Source organism: Nycticebus coucang, chromosome 18, assembly GCF_027406575.1.
Source record: "Nycticebus coucang isolate mNycCou1 chromosome 18, mNycCou1.pri, whole genome shotgun sequence".
In the NCBI taxonomy this organism is placed as follows: Eukaryota; Metazoa; Chordata; class Mammalia; order Primates; family Lorisidae; genus Nycticebus; species Nycticebus coucang.
Genome location: NC_069797.1, coordinates 8,791,276 through 8,803,797, shown reverse-complemented (window position 1 = coordinate 8,803,797; position 12,522 = coordinate 8,791,276). Strand labels below are relative to the sequence as shown.

At 41.9% G+C, this 12,522-nt stretch overlaps 1 protein-coding gene across 1 annotated transcript; it reads right to left on the bottom strand.

Annotated features, from left to right (window-relative positions):
• Window positions 1-1,977: 1,977 nt before the first annotated feature.
• On the bottom strand, window positions 1,978-2,526 carry LOC128571003 (neuroligin-1-like). The gene has a single exon (XM_053570705.1). It carries the CDS (start codon window positions 2,524-2,526, stop codon window positions 1,978-1,980), a length of 549 nt encoding a protein of 182 aa, XP_053426680.1.
• Between the last annotated feature and the right edge of the window lie 9,996 nt (window positions 2,527-12,522).

The following is a 12,522-nucleotide window of genomic DNA, read 5'->3' as shown; positions in this document are numbered from 1 at the left end:
TTGCAGGGTATATTTCTGACAAAGGTTTAATAACCAGAATCCACAGAGAACTCAAACGCATCAGCAAGAAAAAAACAAGGGATCCCATCGCAGGCTGGGCAAGGGATTTGAAGAGAAACTTCTCTGAAGAAGACAGGCGCACGGCCTTCAGACATATGAAAAAATGCTCATCATCTTTAATCATCAGAGAAATGCAAATCAAAACTACTTTGAGATATCATCTAACTCCAATGAGACTAGTCTATATCACAAAATCTCAAGACCAGAGATGTTGGCGTGGATGCGGAGAAAAGGGAACACTTCTGCACTGCTGGTGGGAATGCAAATTAATACATTCCTTCTGGAAAGATATATGGAGAACACTCAGAGATCTAAAAATAGATCTGCCATTCAATCCTGTAATTCCTCTGCTGGGCATATACCCAGAAGACCAAAAATCACAACATAACAAAGATATTTGTACCAGAATGTTTATTGCAGCCCAATTCATAATAGCTAAGTCATGGAAAAGCCCAAGTGCCCATCGATCCACAAATGGATTAATAAATTGTGGTATATGTATACCATGGAATACTATGCAGCCTTAAAGAAAGATGGAGACTTTACCTCTTTCATGTTTACATGGATGGAGCTGGAACATATTCTTCTTAGTAAAGTATCTCAAGAATGGAAGAAAAAGTACCCAATGTACACAGCCCTACTATGAAACTAATTTGGGACTCTCACATGAAAGCTATAACCCAGCTACAACTTAACACTAGGGGGAAGTGGGAAAGGGAGGGGGGTGGGTAGAGGGAGGGGGATCGGTGGGATCACACCTGTGGTGCATATTACAGGGGTATTTGCGAAACTTGGTAAAGGTAGAATGTAAATGTTTTGGCACAGTAACTGAGATAACGCCAGAAAGGCTATGTTAACCACTGTGATAAAAATGTGTCAAATGGTTTATGAAGCGAGTGTATGATACCCCATGATCATATCAATGTATACAGTTATGATTTAATAAAAAAAAAAGAAAAAAATCCTGTTGCTTAATAATGATACTTCCCCAATAGTTGTAGCAAATTTACCCTTATGATGAAAAATTCATACGGTTTACAGGAGTCAAGAATACACCAAAAAACTAGGTTTCTGACTGATGTAATCAATTTCATGAGAAACACAACTCTCTATCTGTAGAAAAGAGTTCATAGATCAGAGCAACCAGTTGGTAAGACAGCCTTGTTTTGGTTTCTCCTAGGAATCCTAACAGCCTAAGTAACTTTCCCTCTATACGCAAACTCCGAGCAGAGATTCAAGTCTTACCAATTCTGCTAGCACCAGAACACAGGGAACCACCAATGACTTTCGCCAAAGTTATCTACTCAGCTGGAGCTCTCCTTACTCGTCTTTCTATCCCTTGAGAGACTTCATTATTCCCAGGATCACCTAACCATTCACTTTCCAGCACCAGCAAATCATCCTTGGGGAGAGTATCTTATTCTTCCTCTGCAAGCTTTTCCCCCCATTTTTTTATACCCACTTTTATACATACCTCCTTTTCTACATATTTTCTTGCCGGGTTTTCTGGCACATTCCTTGGATATTCTTTTTACTGAAAAATGAATAGAAGACTAGAAAATAACATGGCGCTCCATCCCAGACCGCTGAGCATGCAACACGCTACCTAACTGCGCACGCTCCGTTGGCGGAACAGACCGGCCCTGGCGGAGCCTGCACAGGCAATGGGGAAGTGTTGATGCATCTTCTCTGAAGTCATTCGGTAGGAAATGGAAATTAGGGACCCATTTCTACCTAACTACACGTGCTGTGGAGGGAAGAAAATGAGTAAGCACCAGAAAAAAAAAAAGAAAGAAAGAAAGAAAAATAAAAACCAGATACACTGACACACACACACAAAAGCAGCGGCGTGCACGCGCGAACAGAATGTCTGCATGCCAACCCGGAGCCATGCGCACTACGGGACGGGGCGTGTTGTCAGAGCTGAAAATAGTAAAGGAAATACAGATTTATCTTCCTGTTTTTTTCTGCAATAAACTCACCATCCTCAGTCGGGACATAGATATTTAGGTAGAGGCAGTCTTCGCTCTGGTCTTGGACATACAGCGAAACCACATCCAGGTTATTGGTGAACCACACGGGGAGCATGACTTCCGGCAGTCTGCGGTGGATGATGTTCTGGGGACACGCGGGAGCGAACTGAGTGGCATTCCTGACCTCGGACCAGGGAGATGGCGGTTCTGGAGGCTGGAAACGATGTTCTCCTGTTGGCGGGGCTGCATACGGAACCCCAAGAAACTGAATCACAGGCCCCCAAATTTCATTATTGAGTTTTCCTCTTATCTTGCCGAAGTTGGTGGTCACCAGTGGGTCCACGTCATCTAGTTTTTGTGACAGCACGTGGCCAGCCTGAAGCAAACACCCCAACACGCAGACGTCAGCGGGGCTCCCACGCTCGTGAAGGGGCAGGCGCGCCCTCCCTATCGGCCGCACACGGGCTGGCCACGAGTGTCTGGCCAGGGCCATGGTCCCTTATCGGCTGTCTGGTCTTCTGGGTGTGGGGAGGCCAGGGTATTTATATCCACTTGAGAGAAACCGTGTCACGGCAGTATGGCTCTGATTGCTTGTGGGTGAGCTTGTTGAGAGACGCTCAGACAGACCTTCCTGCAGTAACTTGCTCCCATTGATTTCACAAGTATTGAAGCAGCATCTTCAATCATCACTGTTTGCTAGACCAAACATTTTTTGCAGACAAAAGTTATTTTCCTGTCTACCTATATAATTTAGATATTAATAAGTTCCCAACATGAAATTAAACTTCTGAGTCAAAGTCAATGTCAACATATTTTAAATTACAAATTTTGTTTTCTCTGTTAGAGATCAAAGGAAGAATATGAAAAGATTGTGGTAGTTAATCATGGTATTTTGCATATTAAGCCTAATCAAACACCTAACGCTGTTTATCCAGTACAACTTAAAGTGCATCAGAATGAAATGAAACATTCAGGGCAATACGATTCACAGTGTAATCTTTCATTAACTGCCAGCTCAAAAAATCTGTCTTTTCTTCTTCAAGAAACCTTTTAAAGTGCTTACTTTGAAAATAACAGTGTAGATTAGTATTAGAGATGATTCTATCTTGTCATATTACTGAAGATTCCTGGAGAAGTGCTAGTCTGGCAGTAAGACACCTAGACTTTGTGTTATTTCAAAGGAGATTATAAAAACTACGTAGGGCAACACACGATTTGGCTCTGGCCTGGTTTTCCGTTAGCTCTGAACAATCTATCAAAGAAGGCAATAAGGAAATAAATGACTTTCCTGGAGAATATTTTAGTCTGTGTTAATGCACGTGCCTTTGCTTTTAAAGCACATTAACACACAAAAGATAGGCTTAGACACATCCTGTTCCTGCTCCAGAACTTCAGTATTTTTGGAAGATTTAACTACAGAAACCAATTTCTATAAAGAATATTTGATACTGCTTCTTGTGCAGAATGATGGTGGCCCACAGCATGACTAAGTCGTTGCTAGTTACCTTTTGGTGTTAAAAAAGCAACATTTTGACAGCTAAAATAAAGAACATGTGGTGAGGCCTTAAAAGTCTCCACCATCCACAAAATTGGAACAACAAGCATCAAGTGTACCCAATACCAGTTGCAACTAGATTAACAACCACAGACCCACACGAGAGAAAAGCTCAATTAAGTTTCAGAAGGGGTGAGGGAGGAAGGGGATTCAGTAGGTTCCCACCCAGCAGGGGGTACAGGGTACAGTCCCTGGGTGCAAGACACCACTACAGCCCAGACTTTAACTTTCATGTGTAAACTATATAACCTAATGGATTGGATTGTTCCCTCACGTTAATCTCAAATTTTAAAAAAGGCTCCATCATCAGTTTTTAATTGAGCCTAAGTTTCAAACACTGTACAGCCATTTCCAAAAGTTCTTCCTTATACAACTGGTATCTCAATAATAATAATAATGATACTTGTTTATTTATTAACAATATAACACTTCTTTTTTTGTCCTCATAGATTCTTAACTGCATGAATAAGAAAATGGCTCCTGTTTTTCACTGATATGCTACTTTAACACAAATTGCAGAGGATTGGAATTCTGCATGCCACAATGAATTTTCTTTATTTTATTTTTTTTATTTTTATTTATTTATTTTTTTTATTAAATCATAACTGTATACAATGATATGATTATGGGGCGTCATACACTGACTTCATAAACCATTTGACACATTTTTATCACAGTGGTTAGCATAGCCTTTCCGGCGTTATCTCAGTTACTGTGCCAAAACATTTACATTCTACATTTACCAAGTTTCGCAAATACCCCTGTAATATGCACCACAGGTGTGATCCCACCGATTCCCCTCCCTCTACCCACCCCCCCTTTCCCACTTCCCCCTATTGTTAAGTTGTAGCTGGGTTATAGCTTTCATGTGAGAGTCCCAAATTAGTTTCATAGTAGGGCTGAGTACATTGGGTATTTTTTCTTCCATTCTTGGGATACTTTACTAAGAAGAATATGTTCCAGCTCCATCCATGTAAACATGAAAGAGGTAAAGTCTCCATCTTTCTTTAAGGCTGCATAATATTCCATGGTGTACATATACCACAATTTATTAATCCATTCGTGGATGGATGGGCACTTGGGCTTTTCCATGACTTAGCTATTATGAATTGGGCTGCAATAAACATTCTGGTACAAATATCTTTGTTATGTTGTGATTTTTGGTCTTCTGGGTATATGCCCAGCAGAGGAATTACAGGATTGAATGGCAGATCTATTTTTAGATCTCTGAGTGTTCTCTATATATCTTTCCAAAAGGAATGTATTAATTTGCATTCCCACCAGCAGTGCAGAAGTGTTCCCTTTTCTCCGCATCCACGCCAACATCTCTGGTCTTGAGATTTTGTGATATAGGCTAGTCTCATTGGAGTTAGATGATATCTCAAAGTAGTTTTGATTTGCATTTCTCTGATGATTAAAGATGATGAGCATTTTTTCATATGTCTGAAGGCCGTGCGCCTGTCTTCTTCAGAGAAGTTTCTCTTCAAATCCCTTGCCCAGCCTGCGATGGGATCCCTTGTTTTTTTCTTGCTGATGCGTTTGAGTTCTCTGTGGATTCTGGTTATTAAACCTTTGTCAGAGATATACCCTGCAAATATCTTCTCCCATTCTGAGGGCTGTCTGCTTGCTCTGCTTACTGTGTTCTTACCTGTGCAGAAGATTTTTAGTTTGATCAAGTCCCAGTAGTGTATTTTTGAAGCTGCTTCAATTGCCCTGGGGGTTCTCCTCATGAAATACTCACCCAGACCAATTTCTTCAAGGGTTTTCCCTGCATTCTCCTCTAGTATTTTTATAGTTTCATGTCTTAAGTTTAAATCTTTAATCCAATGAGAGTCTATCTTAGTTAATGGTGAAAGGTGTGGGTCCAATTTCAGTCTTCTGCAGGTTGCCAGCCAGTTCAGCCAGCACCATTTGTTAAATAGGGAATCTTTTACCCACTGAATGTTTTTAATTGGCTTGTCAAAAATCCAATAGCGGTAAGTAGCTGGATTCATCTCTTGGTTCTCTATTCTATTCCAGATATCTACTTCTCTGTTTTTGTGCCAATACCATGCTGTTTTGATCACTATCGATTTGTAGTAAAGTCTGAGGTCTGGTAGTGTGATTCCTCCTGTTTTGTTTTTATTTCTGAGTAATGTCTTGGCTATTCGAGGTTTTTTCTGATTCCATATAAAACGAAGTAACGTTTTTTCAAGATCTTTAAAATATGACAGTGGAGCTTTAATAGGGAGTGCGTTGAAATTATATATTGCTTTGGGTAGTATGGACATTTTGATAATGTTGATTCTTCCTAGCCATGAGCATGGTATGTTTTTCCATTTGTTAACATTTTCAGCTATTTCTTTTCTTAGAGTTTCATAGTTCTCTTTATAGAGACCTTTCACGTCTTTTGTTAGGTAAATTCCCAAATATTTCATCTTCTTTGGCACTACTGTGAATGGGATAGAGTCCTTAACTGCTTTTTCAATTTGACTGTTGTTGGTGTATATAAAGGCTACCGATTTATGAATGTTGATTTTGTAACCTGAGATGCTGCTGTATTCCTTGATCACTTCTAGGAGTTTTGTAGTAGAGTCCCTAGTGTTTTCCAGATACACAATCATATCATCTGCGAAGAGCGAGAGTTTGATCTCTTCTGACACTATATGGATACACTTGATCGCCTTTTCTTCCCTAATTGCGGTGGCTAAAACTTCCATTACAATGTTGAAAAGCAATGGAGACAATGGGCAGCCTTGTCTTGTTCCTGATCTGAGTGGAAATGATTCCAATTTAACTCCATTCAATATGATATTGGCTGTGGGTTTGCTGTAGATAGCCTCTATCAGTTTAAGAAAAGTCCCTTCTAGACCAATTTTCTTGAGTGTTCTGATCATGAAGGGATGCTGGATATTATCAAAAGCTTTTTCTGCATCAATTGAGAGAATCATATGGTCTTTGTTTTTTAATTTGTTTATGTGCTGAATTACATTTATAGATTTACATATATTGAACCAGCCTTGAGACCCTGGGATAAAACCAACTTGGTCATGATGTATAATTTGTTTGATGTATTGCTGGATTCTGTTTGTTAGGATCTTGTTGAATATTTTTGCATCTATATTCATTAGTGATATTGGTCTATAATTTTCTTTTCTTGTTGGGTCTTTTCCTGGTTTGGGGATCAGGGTGATGTTTGCTTCATAGAACGTGTTGGGTAGTCTTCCTTCTTTTTCTACATTTTGGAACAGGTTGAGTAATATAGGTACTAATTCCTCTTTAAAGGTTTGGTAGAATTCTGACGTGAAACCATCTGGTCCCGGGCTTTTCTTTTTAGGGAGGTTTTGTATAGTTGATGCTATTTCTGAACTTGATATGGGTCTGTTCAACATTTCCACTTGATTCTGGTTAAGTCTTGGAAGATGGCGTGCTTCCAAGTATCGGTCTATTTCCTTCAGATTTTCATATTTCTGAGAATAAAGTTTCTTGTAATATTCATTAAGGATTTTTTGGATTTCTGATGAGTCTGTGGTTATTTCGTCTTTGTTGTTTCTGATTGATGATATTAGAGATTTTACTCTTTTTTTCCTGATTAGGTTGGCCAGAGGTTTATCTATTTTATTGACCTTTTCAAAAAACCAGCTTTTTGATTTATTGATCTGTTGTATTATTCTTTTGTTTTCAATTTCATTTAATTCTGCTCTAATTTTGGTTATTTCTTTTCTTCTACTGGGTTTGGGGTTGGAATGTTCTTCCTTTTCCAGTTGCGTGAGATGTCCCATTAAGTTGTTAACTTCCTCTCTTTCCGTTCTCTTGAGGAAGGCTTGCAGTGCTATAAATTTCCCTCTTAGAACTGCCTTTGCAGTGTCCCAGAGGTTCTGATAGCTTGTGTCTTCATTGTCATTTTGTTCCAAAAAATTGGTGATTTCTTTCTTAATCTCATCTCTGACCCAGCTATCATTCAGCATAAGGTTATTTAACTTCCATGTTTTTGTATGGGTATGCAGATTCTTGTTGTTACTCAATTCAAGTTTTATTCCATGATGGTCCGAGAAGATACATGGAATAATTTCTATTCCTTTAAATTTACTGAGATTAGACTTGTGACCTAAAATGTGATCAATTTTGGAGTAAGTTCCGTGGGCTGTTGAGAAGTATGTGTATTCAGTTTTGTTGGGATGAAATGTTCTGTAGATGTCTGCTAAATCTAAATATTGGATGGTTAGGTTTAAATCTAAGATTTCTTTGCTCAGCTTCTTTCTGGAGGATCGATCCAACACTGCCAAGGGAGTGTTGAAATCTCCAACGATTATGGAGCTGGAGGAAATCAAGTTACTCATGTCTGTTAGAGTTTCTCTTATAAATTGAGGTGCATTCTGGTTGGGTGCATAGATATTAATAATTGAGATCTCGTCATATTGAGTATTACCCTTAACAAATATGAAGTGACCATTCTTGTCCTTCCTTACTTTTGATGGTTTAAAGCCTACTGTATCTGCAAATAAAATTGCAACACCTGCTTTTTTCTGATTACCATTTGCCTGAAGTATGGATGACCATCCTTTCACCCTGAGTCTGTATTTGTCTTTTAAGTTGAGATGTGACTCTTGTATGCAACAAATATCTGGCTTGAGTTTTTGTATCCAGTCAGCTAACCTATGCCTCTTTAGAGGACAGTTTAAGCCATTCACATTGATGGAGAGTATTGATAAGTCTGGTGGAATTTTGGGTATCGAGTTTTTCAAAGGTCCAGTGGACATTTTTAATCCTTTCGCCAGTGTGGAAGTTGGAGTTTGATCCGAAGTTTCTGAGTGAGTTTACTTTTGTGGTATAGGATTGGGTTGGTCATTGTGGAGGATAGGTCTGAGAACATCCTGAAGAGCTGGTTTACTTATGGCAATTTTTTTCAACATATGAATGTCATTGAAGTATTTAATTTCTCCATCATAGATGAAACTCAGTTTAGCTGGATACAAGATCCTGGGTTGAAAGTTTTTTTGCTTTAGGAGATTAAAAGTTGATGACCAGCCTCTTCTGGCTTGAAAAGTTTCAGCAGAGAGATCTGCAGTTATTCTAATATTCTTACCTTTGTACGTTATAGTTTTCTTTCGCCGGGCTGCTTTGAGAATCTTCTCTTTCATGTTAACTTTAGTGAAGCTAATTATGATATGTTTGGGAGATGGCTTATTGGGGTTGAATCGTGCTGGGGTTCTGAAGCTGTCTGCTATCTGAATTTCAGATTCTCTAGGCATGTCTGGAAAATTTTCTTTCATAATTTCATGTAGAAAGGCCTCTGTGCCCTTGGCAGCTACTTCATCGTTCTCCGAAATTCCTATAACCCTTATGTTGTTTTTTTTCGAATTATCTGAGAGTTCTCTGAGTGAGTGATCCATTTTTGCTCTCCATTTCTCTTCCTCTTTGAGAGATTGGGAGCGTTCAAAGACTTTATCTTCAATGTCAGAAATCCTTTCTTCTGCTTGCTCCATTCTGTTACTGAGGGATTCTACTGTATTTTTCATATCTTTGAGGGCTGTAAGTTCTTGTTTCAGTGTGTCTAAGTCTTTGGTGGTTTTGTCTTTAAATTCGTTAAATTCTTGAGACAATTTTTGAATTTCTCCTCGAATTCCTAATTCCATTTTATTAATCTTGTCTGCAAACCAAATTCTGAATTCGACATCTGACATCTCAGCCAGTTGTTTATGAATGGGATCTTCAATCACATCTGCCGTATCTTTTCTTGGGGGGGTTGATCTATTCTGGTTATTCATGTTACCAGAGTTTTTCCGCTGATTCCGCCCCATGGTTTACTCCCTTTGGTTTTTCCCCTGGGGTTTTATCGAGGGCCCGTACAGTGTTGTGGCCTGAGAAACTGGGGCCCTGTCTGGTGTGGTGGAGCAAAGTGGTTCTGTCTTGTTTTCAGCTGGTTTCTGTTCCATCCTATTGCAACTTCTACTCTGGCTTGAAGTCTCAGCTGTGTGGAAAATCAGCAATTAAGTCACCCCACCTGCCCACCTCTGGCCCCAGTTGGAAAAGGAGAATCAAACCTTCCTACAATCGCACACCCAGGGCACCGCCTGAAAAGCCCTCAGTCTATTAGCCCAGTTCAAAAGGTCTGAATCAATTGTCTCAATCGGCACTTGTCTCGGGTGGAAGGTTTCAAGAGGTCTCTGGGAACTGGATCACAGGGGCCTGGTGACTCCTCTGACAGAGCTCACCCCAGTGCAGCGTGGAGTCAGGAGGAGCCACCCAGCAAACACAGCAGTCTGGGAAGGTTGACATCTCCTTCCCCACTTTGCCCCTCCGTCGGACCCAGTCACTGGTATCTCTGCAGATGGCTAACCCAGTTGCCTGCAGTGAACAGACACTCCAGGGGTTTGCACCTGCCTGAATCACAAGGAAGTCTGCCAGGCCCCCGCAGACTGCCGCTATCTAGCAGGAGGAGATGGGGCCTGACATCTTTGAGTGTTTGATGCAGGTGATGGGAAGGAGGTGTTCACTCAGGCTTAGCCCCGTCCCTGATGGATGCTGCTAACAGAACAGAACAGACAACTTTGTGAGGTTCTGTCTCTGTTCCTGTCCTCGCCTACAGAAGACGGGCTGTTTTGAGTTCAAATGTCTTTGCTGCTGGAGAATTGCATCTGAACACCTCTCTGGGTCGGCCCCGCCCTGGAAGCTTCCGGGTTTGTGAGCCGTGTCACCGGTGGCCTCCTCTGGTTGCCCAGGGAGACAGGGGGTGTGGCCTCAGGATATCAAGAAGTGAGCGTTCTGCCCTTAAAGAAAAAAAGGCTGTTGATCTACCTCCAGGGAACTGCTGCTCTGGTGTGGGCACTCAGGCGACCCTTTTCTCCTCTGTCCCGCGCCCCAGAGTCAGCACTGAGCGGCCGCAGTTTGTGCTGGGTCCACACCCCTTAAGAGATCCCCCAAGAATCAGAACTCTTGGGGGATGGGCCCCCAGACCCCGATTGGGAGTGGGGCGGGGGGAGCTAGAGTTTCATTCAGTTTCATGCAATACTGCGGTCCGGGGAGGGCTCTGCACTGCACCGCAGGGAAGTGCCGCCAAGGCTTGATTTCCCCTCAGCAGAGTGCCCTCTCCTCGCTCACGTGTCCCAGAGTCAGCGCTGACCTGACGCAGCTCAGGCACTGTGCACTCCCCTCGAGAAATCACCCAAGGAGCCGAACTCCTGGGGGATAGGCCCTCAGACCCCGAGTGAGAGTAGGGGTTCTCAGCTCTCAGCGGGGAGGCCAGAGTCTGATTCAGTCTTGGGCCCCGTATGCCCGGGGAGGGTTGGTGCACTGCACCGCAGGGAAGTGCCGTGAGGCGTGACTCCCCCTCAGCCCGGTGCCCTCTCCTCACTTGCGCGCCTCAGAGTCAATGCTGACCAGTCCCAACTCAGGGACTGTCCACTCCCCTTGAGAAATCACCCAAGGATCCGAAGTCCTGGGGGACAGGCCTCCAGACCTCAGTGGGTGGGAGGGGAGCACCGGGGATTCAGGGTTGCCGGCAAAGGATTCCCAAAGTTTTATTCAGCCCTATGCCCGGCAGGAGAACGCCACGGCACCCCAGTAGGGGAGGTAGGTCCAGTTTTTAGAAGGTCTCTCCAGTGGAGTGTAGTGGGAGGGCCTTTAATTTCTGCCCACTAGTTCAATTGTGGGGCTCTAGAGCTGGTCTCATGGGGGAGGGGGACTCCCGTCCGCTTGGTGGTGGATTTTGTACCTTTTGTTTGCGTCCTTGTGATCACAACTTGCCTCAGCGGTGTTGATGTGCGTTCTTCAGCCTTCTCTCTTGGTGAGGCTCAAGTCCACCAGGATACTTACTAAATTCCTGTCCCTTAACTCTCCTTCTGGACGGGAGCCTTTGTTGAAAGCTGGCTTCAGTCCGCCATCTTGTCTCCCCCCCCACAATGAATTTTCAAATTTCAATGACATTTAGCTCTTAAGGTTACAAAAATATCTCATTTTACATGTATGTATGTGTAGAGAACCATCGTACTGACCCAATTTTTTTTTCAGAAGTTACTGTTATAAGAACAGTTATTCATGACTAACAATTAAACTGAAAAGCTTCTGTACAGCTAAGGAGACAACAACCAAAGCAAATAAACAACCTACACAATGGGTAAAGATATTTGCATAGTTTGAATCAGACAAAAGCTTAATAACTAAAATCTACAGAGAACTCTAATTAATGAACATATTAAGAGCCAATAATCCCTTAGATCACTAGGCAAGAGAGATGAATGGAACCTTTTCTAAAGAAGACTGATAACAAACATTAAACAAACAAACATTAAAAAGTGCTCATTGTCTCGAATTATTAGAGAAATGCAAATCAAAACCACCCTGAGATACCACCTAATCCCAGCAAGAATGGCCCACATCATAAAATCTCAAAACTTCAGATGCCGATATGGATGTGGAGAGAAGGGAACACTTTTACACTGCAGGTGGGACTGCAAACTAATACAACCTTTTTGAAAGAAAGTATGGAAAACCCTCAGAGAACTCAAACTAGACCTCCCTTTTGATCCTGTACCACAGGGACACTTGCACTAGGCTGTTTACTGAAGCTCAATTTACAATCGCCAAAATGTGGAAACAGCCTAAATGCTCACCAACCCAGGAATGGATTAACAAGCTGTGGTATATGTACACCATGGAATACTATTCAGCCATTTAAAAAGATGGAGACTTTACATCTTTTGTATTAACCTGGATGGAAGTGGAATACATTATTCTTAGTAAAGCATCACAAGAATGGAGAAGCATGAATCCTGTGTATTCAATTTTGATATGAGGACAATTAATGACCTAGTTAGAAGGTGGGGGGTGGGGAAGGGGAGAGCAGGGAAAGGGAAGGAGGGAGGGGGGGTCATGGTGTGTAACACACCTTTTGGGAGCAGGACACAATTATAAGAAGGTCTTTATCTAACAAATGAAATCAATGTAACCTGGTTC

Excerpts from the sequence above, each read along its gene's own strand:
- LOC128571003 (XM_053570705.1), bottom strand. The coding sequence starts at position 2,526 with ATGGCCCTGGCCAGACACTCGTGGCCAGCCCGTGTGCGGCCGATAGGG.